At 39.3% G+C, this 19,254-nt stretch overlaps 1 protein-coding gene across 7 annotated transcripts in view; it reads right to left on the reverse strand.

Annotated features, from left to right (window-relative positions):
• Nucleotides 1–19,254, reverse strand: part of VPS8 (VPS8 subunit of CORVET complex) — a 299,574-nt gene that overhangs the window by 215,997 nt on the left and 64,323 nt on the right. For all 7 annotated transcript variants that reach the window (XM_029215384.1, XM_029215383.1, XM_029215387.1 and 4 more), the window contains one exon: nucleotides 19,023–19,112. In XM_029215384.1, coding sequence (XP_029071217.1) covers nucleotides 19,023–19,112 — 90 coding nt within the window. The remainder of the gene's footprint in view (nucleotides 1–19,022; nucleotides 19,113–19,254) is intronic.

A 19,254-nucleotide genomic window follows, 5' to 3' on the forward strand; every position in this document is an offset into this window, starting at 1 on the left:
AAAAACTGAAAGAACTAGACAGAAAATTAACAAGGATATAGAAAAACTCAGTAACACCATCAACCATCAAAATACCCAAATGATATTTTTAGAACACTCCAACCAACAACAGCAGAAAGCAAATTCTTTTCAAGTGCCCACTGAACATATTCCAAGATAAACCACATCTAGGGTCATTAAACAAACTTCAGCAAATCTGAAAGTACTGAAACCATACAGCATGTGTTCTCCAACCACAACTGAATCAAACTAGAAATCACAAACAGAAAGATAACAAGAAAATCTGCAAACAGTTGAAAACTAAGCAACACATTTCTAAATAACCCATGAATCAATAAGGAAGTCACAAGAGAAATTTTAAAATACATTCAACTGAATGAAAATGAAAATACAGCGCAACAAAACTTGTAGGACACAGCTAATAGTCATGCTGAAAGGAAATTTACAGCATTAAATACATACATTAGAAAACAGAAAAAGTTTCAAATCAACCTAAGCTCTCATTTCAAAAACTTAGAAAAAGAAGAACAACATAAATACAAGGCAAACAAAAGGAAGAACATAAGGAGCGGACATCAATGAAACTGAAAACAAAAAAACAACAGAGAATGTCAGTAAAACAAAGAGCCAGTTAATTGAAAAAAGAGAGTAAAACTGAGGAAACTCTACCAAGACTGACAAAGAATAAGAAGTAGACACAATTACCAACATAAGGAATGAAGCAGAGGATATCACAATAGACCCTGAAGATATCAAAAGGATAATAAGGGAATACCATGAACAACACTACACACATAAATTTCACAGCTTAGATGAAATGGATCAATTCCTCAAAAAAACACTATCACAGCTCACTCAATATGAAATAGATCACTTGAATACCCCTCTAATTATTAAAGAAAGTGAATGCATAATTTTAAACCACCCCCCCCAAATCTCTATGCTCAGATGGTTTCACTGAAGAATTACATTAGAAGTTTAAAGAGGGCTTCCCTGGTGGCGCAGCGGTTGAGAGTCTGCCTGCTGATGCAGGGGACACGGGTTCATGCCCCGGTCTGGGAAGATCCCACATGCCGCGGAGCGGCTGGGCCTGTGCGCCATGGCCGCTGAGCCTGCGCATCCAGAGCCTGTGCTCCGCAACAGGAGAGGCCACAGCGGTGAGACGCCCGTGTACTGCAAAAAAAAAAAAAAATCCCTAACAAAATATTAGCATACATAATTCATCAATATATAAAAAGAATTACACATCATGACCAAGTGAGGTTCATTCCACAGATGCAAGGCTGGTTCAATAATTTAAAATCCATCAATATAATGCACCATATTAACAGGCTAAAGCAGAAAAATCATATGATCATATCAGTCAGTGCAGAAAGTATATCTGACAAAATTCAACACCCATTCAAGTAAAACAACTCTTAGAAAAACAAAAAGAGAGGGAAATTTCCACAACTTGACCGAGTACCTGCAGCAAACATGCAGCTAACATTATACTTAAAGGTGAAAAATCAAATGCTTTCACTCTGACTAGGAACAAGGCAAGGATGTCAGCTCTCACCACTCTTATTTAACACAGTAAGAAGTTCTAGCCCTGGAAATACTGCCCTGGAAGTTCTAACCATGCAATAAAGAGAAAAAAAGGGGTGGGGGATTTGGGAGAGGCATAGATTAGGAAAGAAAAAATAAAACTATTCCTGTTTGCAGATAACATGATTGTCTACGTAGCAAATCCCAAGGAATCTACACAAAACTTCGTAGAACTAAGAAGTGAGTCCAGCAAGACTGCAGGATACAAGATAAACACACAAAAACCAATTATATTTCTATATGCTATTAGTGAACACATGGACACCAAAGTTAAAAATTCAATACCATTTACAACTGCAAAAGAAAAGAAGGGAGGAGAGGAGGGAAGGCAAGCAGGCAGACTGACTAGGTATAAATCTAATAATGTAGTCTAATGTACAGGAATTGTACTGAAAACTAGAAAATACTGATGAAAGAAATCAAAGAAGACTGTAAGACTCAACATGGTGGACTTCCCTGGTGGTGCAGTGGAAAGAATCTGCCTGCCAATGCAGGGGACACGGGTTCAAGCCCTGGCCCAGGAAGATCCCACATACCGCAGACCAACTAAGCCCATGCACCACAACTACTGAGCCTGCGCTCTAGAGCTTGCGAGCCACAACTACTGAGCCCGCATGCCACAACTACTGAAGCCTGCACACCTAGAGCCTGTGCTCCACAACAAGACAAGCCACCGCCATGAGAAGCCCGCACACCACAACGAAGAGTAGCCCCTGCTCGCTGCAACTAGAGAAAGCCCACGCACAGCAATGAAGACCCAACGCAACCAAAAATAAATAAGTAAATAAACAAAAGACTCACATGGTAATGATGTCAGTTCTGCCCAAATTGATACACAGAGTTAATATAATTTCTATCAAAATCCTCACAAGATTTTTTTGTAGATACAGACAAGAACTTTCTATAATGTATATGGAAAAGCAAAGAAATTAGAATAGCTGAAACAATTTTGACATGAAAAATAAAGTAGAAGAATCACTTTATCCAATTTCAAGATTTACTACATAGCTACAGTAATCAAGACTGTGGTATTGGCAGAAGTATAGACACATAGGTCAATGGAATAGAAAGGAGAACCGAGAAATAGACCCACACAACTTTGCCCAACTCATTTTTGACAAAGGTGCTAAAGCAATTCAATGGGGAAAAGGATAGATTTTTCAACAAATGGTGCTGGAGCACTTGGACATTCATAGGCCAAAAAAAATAAAAATAAAAACAAATAAACTTTGGTCTAAGTCTCATAAGTTATATAAAATTTAACTCAAAACATCACAGATTTAAGTGCAAACACAAAACTATAAAACTTTTAGGAAAAACACAGGAGAAAATCTTCAGGATCCTAGACTAGACAAAGAATTCTCAGACCTGATGCCAAAAGCATAAAAGGAAAAATAAACTGGACTTCATCAAAATTTAAAAGCCCCTGTTAAGAGGATAAAAAGAAAAGCTACTTACTGGGAGAATCACCTACCTGACAAAAAGCTAGAATGAGGCATATGTTTTTTAAAACTCTAGAACTATCAAAACTCAACAGTAAAATAAAAACAATCTAATTAGAACATAGGCAAAACACACGAACAGACATTTGACAAAAGAAGATATACAAATGGCAAATAAGCACAAGAAAAGATGTTCAACATCATCAGTCATTAGGGAAACATAAGTTAAACCACAATGAGGTTTCACTACACATCTATCAGAATAACAAAGATAAAAGAGAGTGATTTCGCCAAATGCTGGTGAGGACGTAGATAAACTGGATCACTCATATATTGCTGCTGAAAATATAAAATGGTACAACCACTCTGGGAAACAGTTTGGTAGTTTCTTAAAAAATTAAACATACAACCATCATATGATCCAGCAATCGCACTCCTGGACATTTCTCCCAGAGAAATGAAGGCTTAGGTTCACACAGAAACCAGTACACACAAGTTTATAGCAGCTTTATTTTTAATAGCCCCAAACTGGAAACAGTGACGTCCTTCATTGGGTGAATGGTTAATCAAACTGTGGTACATCCATCCATGTTATGGAATACAACTCAGCAATAAAAAGCAACAAACGTGATAGAGGCAACAACCTAGATGAATCACCAAGAGAATTATGCTGAGTTTAAAAAAGTCAATTCCCAAAAGGTTACATACTATAAATTCTATTCATATAACATTCTTGAAATGACAAAATTATAGAAATGGAGAACAATTAATGATTGCCAAGGGCTAAAAAAGGGCTGGGGGCAGGAGGGAAGTAGGTATGGCTACAGAAGGGCATAATGAGGGATCCTGTGGTGATAGAAATGTTCTGTATTTTCACTGTACTGGTCAATATCCTGGTTATGTAGTTGTACAATATACAAGATGTTGCAAGATGTTCCCACTGGGGAAAACCGAGTTAAGAGTACACGGGATCTCTTTATATTAATTTTTACAACTAAATGTGAATCTACAACTATCCCAAAATTTAACATTTAATTAAAAGAAAAAAAAAGGATACACACGGCTGCCTGCCCCTGACTATTCTTACTCAACTCACTTAAATAGGGCTAACCTATCCAAATCAGCACTTTCAATCTGGCTTCTTAAAGAAACCAGGGTTTTATCAATTTTGAACATTTAAAATCATAAACAAAACATTAGTTAAAGCCAAATCTATTTCCTTATTTAAGCCTTCCTTTCCAGAATCTGATTATGAAGAGACAAGCCTGACTGTCCAGTGGATGATCCCTGGTTCCAATCTCCTAGATGCCTGAAAATGAGCTAGGTAGGATCAGTAGCTCCCCATCTTCCCAGTGGTAAGGGCTAAGCACTGACTCAACTTCCCACAGGATCTGCGGTCAGAGTTAGGCAGCTGACATTCCCAGGACTAGTATACAACCACCTTGAGCAGTTGATGCCCAAGCTCAGATGATCCCCACTTAACTCATTTGGAAGGCTGCTCTCACAAGAGCCCTAAAGAAAAAGAGAATGGAAAAAGACCAGTCCTTCTATCGAAGCAAAACCCTCAGTCCATCCAGCCAGACCTGGTCTACATATGCCAACCTATGGGATACTACAATATCAAGGGCCTAGCCCTCCTGCCTTTAAGTTCAGCCTATACTGTGTGCTGCTTGCTTATCTGACTGTCTTTCAACACAGACACAGTAAGCAACATCTGCTCTAAGAAGATTCCTCTCGGTCTCAAAAGCTTACAAGGCCACCCCTGAGAAATGGATGAATTTTTGGTCTCCAGGATCCAAAAAAAGTAAATATTTCTCTAATCTTTTCCTCAATGCACAGCCCTACAAGTGACCAAAGAAGATTGTTTCTCTTGTTAGGTATCTGTGTACATTTAAGATTAATTAAAGAAGACAATGTGGATATGTGAATAAAACTCTGAGCTAACAGAAAACCTAAATATGTAAGCGTGTCAATTGTCTGAGCGACTGAATAGATCATTTTATTGCATTGTGACTGTCTTACCATCTGCCAACTGAAGACATAATCTCTGCCTTTCCCTATTTCATAGGGATGATGTGAAAAGAAATGAGATAGCAGATGTAGATTCCTTTGCTTTCTGGAGCAATATAATTCACATAATTTATATTCTAAAATCAATCAGGCAATGAAAACCACATTGTTTGATAATGATTCAAAATCCTAACAAAGCCTAGAATGTACATGTACAGCAAAGTAGATAAACATACCTGAACACACACACACACACACACCCCCCTCAGAAAGACAGACAGATAGATCAATCAATCGATCCCTGTGGGCTCTCAGAGCTAAGCAGCTGGCATTGTAGTATTAGTACACAAACAAAACACCGTGAGCAGCTATACACATATAGATAGCTCTCTGTATGTGTATATATGTATATGCATTTTTCCTTTTTTTTTCTTTTCAGGTATGATGATAACAAAATAATCTTCTAGGAAAAATCTGACTCCCCAGAACCAACATTTTTAAACAAGCCTCAGGGATAAAGCAGTATGCTGGACACCAACACTGTTTTTCTTTCTTCAAAGCATCTCAGGGAAGCATGAGTTAGACAAGGAAAGCTCTACAGCCTCACCCTACATTCAGCTTTTAGTCTCTGTCCATTCTTTGGCATGAACTCTTAATACAAAAATATATGCCAACAGCTGCTGTAACAATGGCCTTGAATGTTCTCTCTGTCATGGAAATGTAAAATGAACCTGGAAAGAGAGCTTGGTAACAATGTAAGGCTTAACTCTGAAGATATTTTAAAATTACATTATTTTTTCAAATCTTTTTGGCCTGATTGATATTTTTTAAATGCCTCCGGTTTATTTATTATACCTCTACTTTGTTTCAGATAAATGTAGCAAGATAAAATAACCCAAAATACATGAAAATGCTTCCACAGTTCATTGAGCAACTTTAGAGTTAGAGAACACTGTTAGCAGGGAACTCGGATAACAGAGAAGCCAAAGGGACAGACTGTTTCCAGAGTCGTTAACTGTGTTGAATACTACTGAGGACCAATAAGATGAGGAATAAAAGGGCCCACAGAATTCACAGACACGGAATGAGAGGGAGGTGAGGAGATGGAGACAGCGCATAAGATGTGTGGCTCTGTTAAGATTGTACAAACAAGAGGCATAAGACTATGGGAGATGTCGCGGGGCAAAGAAGGGATTTGTTTGCTGTTTGACTTTGTTTTGGGGATAGGAAAGACAGCCCGAAGAAAAGGCAAGGTTCAAGATGTATGAGGCAGAGAACACTTTAATTCCTTTTAATCTTACTAGCTAGTGTACAAATAAATTATAATTATAGGTTCAAATCTTTTTTAGATAAATAAAAGCCACAGCCTGTCAAAAACGTCATGAGATCCAAAAGTTATCTTCTGTAGTTAAGACAGGGCAAAATATTGATTGATCTTTGGAGGAAAGCAGAAATACTGAATGGCATTATATATTCTGACTCTAAGGAAAAGGTGAGACTCCTTCTCAAAGGTAAAGATTAAAACTGAGACAGCAGGCATTAGTGCCACCTGCTGGTAAAATGCAAATGCTCAGTATTTTGCCTGAGATAGAAACTAGTCTTAGGAATTTGAACTAATTGGATTAGAGGTTACCTGTTTCCAATGAGTTTCTCCATAATGATACAGAATTCTCAGACCTTCCCACCCAGCAAAACAAAGTCTTTTAAAAAACACTCCTGATTAGTTGGTCATCATCCCTTTACTTCAGTACATTCAATAGTAGGAGGCACACAAGTCCAAGACTTGTTACATCATCACTAGGTCATTTTAAACTGAAATAGACCTTCTCCTGATTTCTACCCACTTACATTAGCCTTCCCTCTGCTGCAGTACAATAAATCTCCATAAGACAGTCCTTCACCATCTGAGAGCAGCCGTGTCTCCACTTACTTTCTCCTCAGATTAAACAACCCCAGTATTTTTTTTAACTGTTGTTTTTAAAACCTCCCACCATCCCAGTTGTGGGATGTAGGTCAGTCTGTCAACAGTCCATAAAATATCTTAGAGTTTTTATTTTCAACACATAGGCCAGTGGTACGATCACTTTCCTCTATCTGGGCCTTAACACACAATTGGCTCACACTAAGTTTGTGGTCAACTAAAATCCTGTCCAGCTAGATTTTCCCAATCCAGTATGCATGCAACTTAATTATTTGAATCTAGTGCAAGTCGTTTACCCTTGTTAAATTTCATCTCATAACAATTTTGACTGCACTTTGTCAAGATCATTGGGGACCTGATTTCTTGGTGCCATCTAAATTTGACAAGCCACTCCATAAATCTTCATCCAAATCAATGATAAAAACTTGGATATGAAAGATCCCTAGAAAGTAATTAATACTAAGCCACCAAGAATGCTCTTTGGGGAGGGATGTCCATCATCTGCAAATCTACTTACTGTTTACTGATCTACTTCAGCAATGAGGATAATGGAGAACTAAGAAAAATGCTTTAACAAAATCAAGGTGTTGTGTAATAAGCACTGCTTGAATATAGTGTCCGGGGACTTCCCTGGTGGTGCAGTGGTTAAGAATCCGCCTGCCAACGCAGGGGACATGGGTTTGATCCCTGGTCAGGGAAGATCACACATGCCATGGAGCAACTAAGCCCATGCACCACAACGACTCAGCCTGCGCCCTACAGCCCACGAGCCACAATCACTGAGCCTGTGTGCCACAACTACTGAAGCCCGCGCACCTAGAGCCTCTGCTCCGCAACAAAGAGAAGCCACTGCAATGAGAAGCCTGCGCACAGCAACGAAGACCCAATGCAGCCAAAAAAATAATTAATTAAAAAGAAGAATATAGTGTCCTCACATTCCTGTCAAAAATGCACTTTATGAGTTTAGCAGGTTGTTCTTAGGTGAACTCATGAAAAATTGCTCATAGACCACACTGGGGTTATCAGTGAGTAGTTTCCTATGTCCACTCTTCTTTTAAAAAATTACACTTTAAGAGTTAACCTATTTAATTATTTTATGACTGTTTTATGATTAAATATTTATGACTTAACACTTAAAACTGCAGATTTATGGTGACTTGTGCATGTATTTCACTCATCCTAATGGGCTGAAGATCACCTTTTCCAAAAGCAAATAGTCCTCCTGAGTGAAATAAACTGTGTCTCCTCTGCTTAGGCATCCATGCTTAAGTGAGTGTGTCTTAACTGAATACTGATCCAAAGTTACTTACAAATTATTAATGATAGCTCAGATCATTCAAACAGGATCCCAGGTTATAATTCCAGTGCGTCTTGAGATTTGAACAATCATGATGTAACTATATGAAATATATCCTGGGCTTCAACTTTTTTCTTTAATATATTTATCTGGACTTTTTCATTTTATTTTATTATTTTTTAAGATTTTCGTTCTTTCTTTTTTGATGTGGACCATCCCCAAAGTCTTCACTGAATTTGTCACAACCCTGCCTCTGCTCTATGCCCTGGCATTCCTGCCGCAAGGCATACGGGATCCTAGTTCCCCGACCAGGCATCGAATCCGCAATCCCCTGCATTGGATGGTGAAGTCCCAACCACTGGACCACCCTGCATTGGATGGTGAAGTCCCTGGACTTTTCCATTTTAAAGACCATTCTCTGTGCTCATGAAAAAGGAAGCAAAACAAGAAGTGTTGCTCTAGAGTAGAGTGTAGAAGTCCAGATGTGGACTCTGAAGCCCAAGCGCCTGGATTCTAATCCCAGCTCTATCATTCACTAGCTATGTGACCTGGAACAGGCAATTCAACCTCTCTGTGCCTCAGTCTCATTGATAAATGTGAATAACGACAGTACCTACCTCATAGAGTTATAGGAATTAAATGAGCTAACAAGTGTGAAGGGTTTGTAACAGTGCCTGCCACACAGTAAGCAATAAAGACTTCAGATGTTTGCTATAATTATCATTCTTGATCACCTATTAACATCACCCCTTCTCACTCATCCTTTCCCTGCACTTGCTCTGAAAATAATATAGTACAATGGTTAGTTAAGAGCTGGGCTCTGAAGTCAGAAAAACCTGGATTGGAGTTCTGTCCTCACCCTTTATCAGCAATACTACCTTGGGAAGTCACTTAACCTCTCTCAGCCTAAATTTCCTCATCAATAAAATGAGGATAAAAACAGTATCTACTTCATGGTGCTGTTGTGAGAATTAAACAAAAATGAGGAGCTTCCGGGAAGATGGCAGAAGAGTAAGATGTGGAGATCACCTTCCCCCCCACAGATACTCCAGAAATACATCTGCACGTGGAACAACTCCTACAGAACACCTACCGAACGCTCCAGAAGACCTCAGACCTCCCAAAAGGCAAGAAACCCCCCCCCCACGTACCTGGGTAGGGCAAAAAAGAATAAACAGAGACAAAAGGATAGGGACGGACTTGCACCAGTGGGTGGGAGCTGTGAAGGAGGAACGGTTTCCACACACTAGGAAGCCCCTTCGCGGGCGGAGGCTGCGGGTGGCAGAGGGGGAAAGCTTTGGAGCCGCGAGGAGAGCACAGGAGGGGGGTGCGGGGGGCAAAGCGGGGAGATTCCCGCACAGAGGGTCGGTGCCGACCGGCACTTACCAGCCCAAGAGGCTTGTCTGCTCCCCCGCCGGGGCGGGCGGGGCTGGGAGCTGAGGCTCGGGCTTCGGTCGGAGCGCAGGGAGAGGACTGGGGTTGGTGGCGTCAACACAGCCTGAAGGGGGTTAGTGCGTCATGGCTGGCCGGGAGGGAGTCCGGGGAAAAGTCTGGACCTGCCGAAGAGGCAAGAGACTTTTTCTTCCCTCTTTGTTTCCTGGTGCGTGAGGAGAGAGGATTAAGAGCGCTGCTTAAAGGAGCTCCAGAGACAGGCATGAGACGCTAAGGCTGCTGCTGCTGCCACCAAGAAGCCTGTGTGCGAGCACAGGTCACTATCCACACCCCCCTTCCGGAGAGCCTGTGCAGCCCACCACTGCCAGGGTCCCGGGATCCAGGGACAACTTCCCCGGGAGAACACACGGCGCGCCTCAGGCAGGTGCAACGTCACGTCGGCCTCTGCCGCCGCAGGCTTGCCCCGCACTCCGTGCCCCTCCCTCCCCCCCGGCCTGCGTGAGCCAGAGCCCCCGAATCAGCGGCTCCTTTAACCCCGTCCTGTCTGAGCAAAGAACAGACGCCCTCAGGCGACCTACACACAGAGGCGGGGCCAAATCCAAAGCTGAGCCCGGGAGCTGTGCGAACAAAGAAGAGAAAGGGAAATCTCTCCCAGCAGCCTCAGAAGCAGCGGATTAAAGCTCCACAATCAACTTGATGTGCCCTGCATCTGTGGAATACCTGAATACACAACGAATCATCCCAAATTGAGGAGGTGGACTTTGAGAGCAAGATTTATGATTTTTCCCCCTTCTTTTTTTGTGAGTGTGTATGTGTATGCTTCTGTGTGAGATTTTGTCTGTATAGCTTTGCTTCCACCATTTGTCCGAGGGTTCTATCCGTCCGTTTTTTTTTTTAATTTTTTTTCTTAATACCTACTTTTTATTTTAATAACTTTATTTTATTTTACTTTATCTTCGTTCTTTCTTTCCTTCCTTCCCTCCTTTAGACAACGAATCATCACAAATTGAGGAGGTGGACTCTGAGAGCAAGATTTATGATTTTTTCCCCTTTTCCACTTTTTGTGAGTGTGGATGTGTATGCTTCTATGTGAGATTTTGTCTGTATAGCTTTGCTTCCACCATTTGTCCTAGGGCTCTATCAGTCCGTTTTTTTTTTCTCTTAATAATTATTTTTTTATTTTAATAACTTTATTATATTTTACCTTACTTTATTTTATTTTACTTTATCTTCATCCTTTCTTTTTTTCCTTCCTTCCCTCCTTCTTTCCTTCCTCCCTCCCTCCCTCCTTCCCTCCCTCCTTTCTTTCTTTCTTTCTTTCTACTTCTACTAATTCTTTCTTTCTACTTTTTCTCCCTTTTATTCTGAGCCGTGTGGATGAAAGGCTCTTGGTGCTGCAGCCAGGAGTCAGTGCTGTGCCTCTGAGGTGGGAGAGCCAGCTTCAGGACACTGGTCCACAAGAGATCTCCCAGCTCCACATAATATCAAATGGTGAACATCTCCCAGAGATCTCCATCTCAACACTATCACCCAGCTTCACTCAACGACCAGCAAGCTACAGGGCTGAACATCCTATGCCAAACAACAAGCAAGACAGGAACACAACCCCACCCATTAGCAGAGAGGCTGCCTAAAATCATAATAAGGCCACAGACACCCCAAAGACGTGGACCTACCCACCAGAAAGACAAGATCCAGCCTCATCCACGAGAACACAGGCACTAGTCCCCTCCACCACGAAGCCTACACAACCCACTGAACCAACCTTAGCCACTGGGGACAGACACCAAAAACAACGGGAACTACGAACCTGCAGCCTGCAAAAAGGAGACCCCAAACACAGTAAGATAAGCAAAATGAGAAGACAGAAAAACACACAGCAGATGAAGGAGCAAGGTAAAAACCCACCAGACCTAACAAATGAAGAGGAAATAGGCAGTCTTCCTGAAAAACAGTTCAGAATAATGATAGTAAAGATGATCCAAAATCTTGGAAATAGAATAGACAAAATGCAAGAAACATTCAACAAGGACCTAGAAGAACTAAAGATGAAACAAACAATGATGAACAACACAGTAAATGAAATGAAAAATACTATAGATGGGATCAATAGCAGAATAACTGAGGCAGAAGAACGGATAAGTGACCTGGAAGATAAAATAGTGGAAATAACTACTGCAGAGCAGAATAAAGAAAAAAGAATGAAAAGAACTGAGGACAGTCTCAGAGACCTCTGGGACAACATTAAACGCATCAACATTCGAATTATAGGGGTTCCAGAAGAAGAAGAGAAAAAGAAAGGGACTGAGAAAATATTTGAAGAGATTATAGTTGAAAACTTTCCTAATATGGGAAAGGAAATAGTTAATCAAGTCCAGGAAGCACAGAGAGTCCCATACAGGATAAATCCAAGGAGAAATACACCAAGTCACATATTAATCAAACTGTCAAAACTTAAATACAAAGAAAAAATATTAAAAGCAGTAAGGGAAAAACAACAAATAATACACAAGGGAATCCCCATAAGGTTAACAGCTGATCTTTCAGCAGAAACTCTGCAAGCCAGAAGGGACTGGCAGGACATACTTAAAGTTATGAAGGAGAAAAACCTACAACCAAGATTACTCTACCCAACAAGGATCTCATTCAGATTTGATGGAGAAATTAAAACCTTCACAGACAAGCAAAAGCTGAGAGAGTTCAGCACCACCAAACTAGCTTTACAACAAATGCTAAAGGAACTTCTCTAGGCAAGAAACACAAGAGAAGTAAAAGACCTACAATAATGAACCCAAAACAATTAAGAAAATGGGAATAGGAACATACATATCGATAATTACCTTAAATGTAAATGGATTAAATGCTCCCACTAAAAGACACAGATTGGCTGAATGGATACAAAAACAAGACCCATATATTTGCTGTCTACAAGAGACCCAGAGACACATACAGACTGAAAGTGAGGGGATGGAAAAAGATATTTCATGCAAATGGAAGCCAAAAGAAAGCTGGAGTAGCAATTCTCGTATCAGACAAAATAGACTTTAAAATAAAGACTATTACAAGAGACAAAGAAGGACACTACATAATGATCAAGGGATCGATCCAAGAAGATACAACAGTTGTAAATACTTATGCACCCAACATAGGAGCACCTCAATACATAAGGCAAATACTAATAGCCATAAAAGAGGAAATCGACAGTGACACATTCATAGTAGGGGACTTTAACATCCCACTTTCACCAATGGACAGATCATCCAAAATGAAAATAAATAAGGAAACACAAGCTTTAAATGATACATTAAACAAGATGGACTTAATTGATATTTATAGGACATTCCATCCAAAAACAACAGAATACACATTTTTCTCAAGTGCTCATGGAACATTCTCCAGGATAGATCATATCTTGGGTCACAAATCAAGCCTTGGTAAATTTAAGAAAATCAAGTATCCTTTCTGACCACAATGCTATGAGACTAGATATCAATTACAGGAAAATATCTGTAAGAAATACAAACACATGGCGGCTAAACAATACACTACTTAATAACGAAGTGATCACTGAAGAAATCAAAGAGGAAATTTAAAAATACCTACAAGAAAATGACAATGGAGACACGATGGCCCAAAACCTATGGGATGCAGCAAAAGCAGTTCTAAGAGGGAAGTTTATAGCAATACAAGCCTACCTTAAGAAACAGGAAACATCTCGAATAAACAACCTAAGCTTGCACCTAAAGCAATTAGAGGAAGAAGAACAAAAAAACCCCAAAGTTAGCAGAAGGAAAGAAATCATAAAAATCAGATCAGAAATAAATGAAAAAGAAATGAAGGAAACGACAGCAAAGATCAATAAAACTAAAACCTGGCTCTTTGAGAAGATAAACAAAATTGATAAACCATTAGCCAGACTCATCAAGAAAAAAAGGGAGAAGACTAAAATCAACAGAATTAGAAATGAAAAAGGAGAAGTAACAACTGACACTGCAGAAATACAAAAGATCATGAGAGATTACTACAAGCAACTACATGCCAATAAAATGGACAACCTGGAAGAAATGGACAAATTCTTAGAAATGCACAACCTGCCGAGACTGAATCAGGAAGAAATAGAAAACATGAACAGACCAATCACAAGCACTGAAATTGAAACCGTAATTAAAAATCTTCCAACAAACAAAAGCCCAGGACCAGATGGCTTCACAGGCGGATTCTATCGAACATTTAGAGAAGAGCTAACACCTACCCTTCTCAAACTCTTCCAAAATATAGCAGAGGGAGGAACACTCCCAAACTCATTCTACGAGGCCACCATCACCCTGATACCAAAACCAGACAAAGATGTCACAAAGAAAGAAAACTACAGGCCAATATCACTGATGAACATAGATGCAAAAATCCTCAACAAAATACTAGCAAACAGAATCCAACAGCACATTAAAAGGATCATTCACCATGATCAAGTGGGGTTTATTCCAGGAATGCAAGGATTCTTCAATATCCGCAAATCAATCAACGTGATACACCATATTAACAAATTGAAGGAGAAAAACCAAATGATCATCTCAATAGATGCAGAGAAAGCTTTCGACAAAATTCAACACCCATTTATGATAAAAACCCTGCAGAAAGTAGGCATAGAGGAAACTTTCCTCAACATAATAAAGGCCATATACGACAAACCCACAGCCAACATCGTCCTCAATGGTGAAAAACTGAAAGCATTTCCACTAAGATCAGGAACAAGACAAGGTTGCCCACTCTCACCACTCTTATTCAACACAGTTTTGGAAGTTTTAGCCCCAGCAATCAGAGAAGAAAAAGAAATAAAAGGAATCCAAATCGGAAAAGAAGAAGTAAAGCTGTCACTGTTTGCAGATGACACGATACTATACATAGAGAATCCTAAAGATGCTACCAGAACACTACTAGAGCTAATCAATGAATTTGGTAAAGTAGCAGGATACAAAATTAATGCACAGAAATCTCTGGCATTCCTGTACACTAATGATGAAAAATCTGAAACTGAAATCGAGAAAACACTCCCATTTACCATTGCAACGAAAAGAATAAAATATCTAGGAATAAACCTACCTAAGGAGACAAAAGACCTGTATGCAGAAAACAATAAGACACTGATGAAAGAAATTAAAGACGATACAAATAGATGGAGAGATATACCACGTTTTTGGATTGGAAGAATCAACATTGTGAAAATGACTCTACTACCCAAAGCAATCTACAGATTCAGTGCAATCCCTATCAAACTACCACTGGCATTTTTCACAGAACTAGAACAAAAAATTTCACAATTTGTATGGAAACACAAAAGACCCCGAATAGCCAAAGCAATCTTGAGAACGAAAAATGGAGCTGGAGGAATCAGGCTCCCTGACTTCAGACTATACTACAAAGCTACAGTAATCAAGACAGTATGGTACTGGCACCAAAACAGAAAGATAGATCAATGGAACAGGATAGAAAGCCCAGAGATAAACCCACACACATATGGTCACCTTATCTTTGATAAAGGAGGAAGGAATGTACAGTGGAGAAAGGACAGCCTCTTCAATAAGTGGTGCTGGGAAAACTGGACAGGTACATGTAAAAGTATGAGATTAGATCACTCCCTAACACCATACACAAAAATAAACTCAAAATGGATTAAAGACCTAAATGTAAGGCCAGAAACTATCAAACTCTTAGAGGAAAACATAGGCAGGACACTCTATGACATAAATCACAGCAAGATCCTTTTTGACCCACCTCCTAGAGACATGGAAATAAAAACAAAAATAAACAAATGGGACCTAATGAAACTTCAAAGCTTTTGCACAGCAAAGGAAACCATAAACAAGACCAAAAGACAACCCTCAGAATGGGAAAAAATATTTGCAAATGAAGCAACTGACAAAGGATTAATCTCCAAAATTTATAAGCAGCTCATGCAGCTTAATAACAAATAAACAAACAACCCAATCCAAAAATGGGCAGAAGACCTAAATAGACATTTCTCCAAAGAAGATATATGGACAACAAACGCATGAAAGAATGCTTAACATCATTAATTAGAGAAATGCAAATCAAAACTACAATGAGATATCATCTCACACCAGTCAGAATGGCCATCATCAAAAAATCTAGAAACAATAAATGCTGGAGAGGGTGTGGAGAAAAGGGAACTCTCTTGCACTGTTGGTGGGAATGATGTAAATTGATACAGCCACTGTGGAGAACAGTATGGAGGTTCCTTAAAAAACTACAAATAGAACTACCATATGACCCAGCAACCCCACTACTGGGCATATACCCTGAGAAAACCATAATTCAAAAAGAGTCATGTACCAAAATGTTCATTGCAGCTCTGTTTACAATAGCCCGGAGACGGAAACAACCTAAGTGTCCATCATCGGATGAATGGATAAAGAAGATGTGGCACATATATACAATGGAATATTACTCAGCCATAAAAAGAAATGAAATTGAACTATTTGTAATGAGGTGGATAGACCTAGAGTCTGTCATACAGAGTGAAGTAAGTCAGAAAGTGAGAGACAAATACCGTATGCTAACACATATATATGGAATTTAAGGGGAAAAAAATGTCATGAAGAGCCTAGGGCTAAGACAGGAATAAAGACACAGACCTACTAGAGAATGGACTTGAGGATATGGGGAGGGGGAAGGGTAAGCTGTGACAAAGCGAGAGAGAGGCATGGACATATATACACTACCAAACATAAGGTAGACAGCTAGTGGGAAGCAGCCGCATAGCACAGGGAGATGAGCTCGGTGCTTTGTGATCACCTGGAGGGGTGGGATAGGGAGGGTGGGAGGGATGGAGACGCAAGAGGGAAGAGATATGGGAACATATGTATATATATAACTGATTCATTTTGTTGTAAAGCAGAAACTAACACACACTATAATTTGTTGTAAAGCAGAAATTTTGTTGTAAAACAAAATTCATTTTGTTGTAAAGCAGAAACTAACACACACTATAATTGTAAAGCAATTATACTCCAATAAAGATGTTAAAAAAAAAATGAATGTCACACCCTTCACGTAGCACTTGGCACATAATATACGTATTCAGTGAATCTTTGCCAAAAGCCCTCCTTCGTGCCCCTTAGCATTTTGGTAGGCACAATCTGCACCAGACCAGCCTCTTTTCTGACAGTCGTATAGATTCTTGATGCTTTTGGCAAATATCTTTAGTTATCTGCCTCTATCCAGCTCTGGTAGCTGTTCTGTGTTTTGTAGACAGATACTTCTCTCAACATTCCTTCCCATTTCCTTTCTCTTTGAATTGTTTGTGGTTATTACATCAGAATTTAAGAATTTCCTGTTCTTTGTGAACCTATTATTATTTTGGAGCCTATAACCATGAGACTGTGCCCATATTTTTTTCCCTAAAATATCTGCTTTCTAAAACACAGGATTCACAAATGTTATTTTTTCATCATTATTACAAACTTTAAAATAAATGATAATTTTCCTATCAATAATCTATCCCTTCTATTTTCCCAATCATTGGGAAAAAGTAAATTCAGGATAATGGTTCCCACCATCGTTTCCTTTACCACCTATGAGACTAAATGATTAATAAATTAAAAATGTTATCAGATACTCTTTTTAGCAGAATGAAACTTCTGACAAATATCTAGATGGTTAAAGAACACATTACTACTACAGTTTGTTTCTCAGTAAATTTTACAATCTTATGCTGAGATTCTTTCATATCTCTCCATCAGAATATCACTTTTGTTCCTTTCTTCTTTTATAGCTCTCTACCATATTCTTCCCCAGCAAGGTGGTTTCCATCTTATGTGTACATGCGCACACGCACACACACACACCCCTCATTAGCCCCTCCTAGCATTCCCTATTGGATGTTTCTTTTCAACAAAGTACATCTTCCAACGACCAGAGTTCTTACATGAGTACCATCTTACCACCTCTTGGTAACAGATACCTTCTGGTTAAAATACTAAGTTTTCTTTTCTATATATACTGCATTGATATACAAAATCATATATATACAAGGTACTGTTCCCAAACAGTTTTGTCCCCAAATGCCTTCTTTCTGCCATATGTTTTCCTCTCCTAAGTTATCTATTTTTATAATCTTATATAGGCTTCTTTCTCCTCTTTACTGACAAATGTAATAAGCCTCTAGCCAAAAGGCAGTACAAGTTACTCTGCCAGAAGCCCACTACTGCAGCATTAAAGAGTACAGTTCAGGAAACCAAATCCTGTTTTGATACCCTCCAACTGTTAATTGCCACATCTATCCTTGTCTTCCAACGTTAAGAGCAGCAAATGGAGATATAAAAAAGATACGAGCTGTGTCTGCTCCTCAGAACTCCAAAACCCTAGATTTCTTTTAAACATTTCCATTAATGTACACAAGAAAAGTTATTTTGACTAGATTGTCAACTTTAAGATAGCAAGGACTACTTACCTTTTACACACTACCGCCCAGTGCCTAGTACATGTTAGGCCAGAGGCTGCATCCTTTGACCCATGGGCCAAGTCCTCCCACAGCCTGTTTCTGAATGGCTCACAGCTAAGAATGGTTTTTACATTTTTAAAGGGTTGTTTAAAAACAAACAAATAAAAAATCACTCAGAGGAATATGCGACAGAGTCCATATATACCCCACAAAGCCTAAATTTTCCATCTAGCCCTTCTCAGAAAATGTTTGCTGCCCCCCGTATCAGATCCTCAAATGTTTGTTAAAAGAGGAGGCAGGGGTAGGGGAAGGAGCCCTCAGAATGGGAAAGAAGACACAGATTTGCAACAAATATATTTTGAGATCACTGCAAATGGTGAAACTCTCATAATAAGCACTGTGCAGGTCTTTAAGTCATTCCTTGACTTCCATTTTCACTGAGTTTCAAGAGAAACTAAAGGCCGTTCATCAGTATATTTAAGAGATCATAATTTTTTTTTTGGCAACATATCTAATCTTGAATCACAGGTGCTCCTAGGAGAACTAAATTTAAACCTTGGTAGTACACTTCTTCTCCAACTAGCCTAGTTAACATAAGTGTTAGTCATCAGCAAGGTGTAAGGTGTCAATTCTCAGGTATGTACCCTCATACATACATTCTTTCCTTCCATGCAGCACCAAGTGCCTAAGCACTAACAACCCACAACATTTTACTCATCTGTTCCCATGTGTCTGTACACCTGTTACCTCAAAATTCAATCACTGAGAATGCTCCACAAACCCTGTAATAAAGCTCTGAACACTGAAAAATGTTTAACCAAAACATGAAAGTCCCATTCTCATATAATATCAGAGCAGTAGTACTAGACCTATTCATAGCAATGTCTATTAGAAGCACTTGCAAAGGTGTACCTGAAAATGCTGCTCCATCACTTGGATTTTTCCCTGGTCTGGGCACTTTTTTAGAGCTCGATCTGCATAATGGAACAGGATTTCCACCATCTGTAAGGAAAACAGCTTTGTATATAAATTAAAGTATGTCTCTAAAGTTTTTCAATACTTAATATATGTGATCTTCTTAAATAATACAGAATCAGGCTTTGCTGATTATATTATATTAAAAATATAATATATTTTATTATAT

The sequence above is a fragment of the Monodon monoceros genome, unplaced genomic scaffold, assembly GCF_005190385.1.
Source record: "Monodon monoceros isolate NGI ecotype Baffin Bay Population unplaced genomic scaffold, NGI_Narwhal_1 Super_Scaffold_11, whole genome shotgun sequence".
Lineage (NCBI taxonomy): Eukaryota > Metazoa > Chordata > Mammalia > Artiodactyla > Monodontidae > Monodon > Monodon monoceros.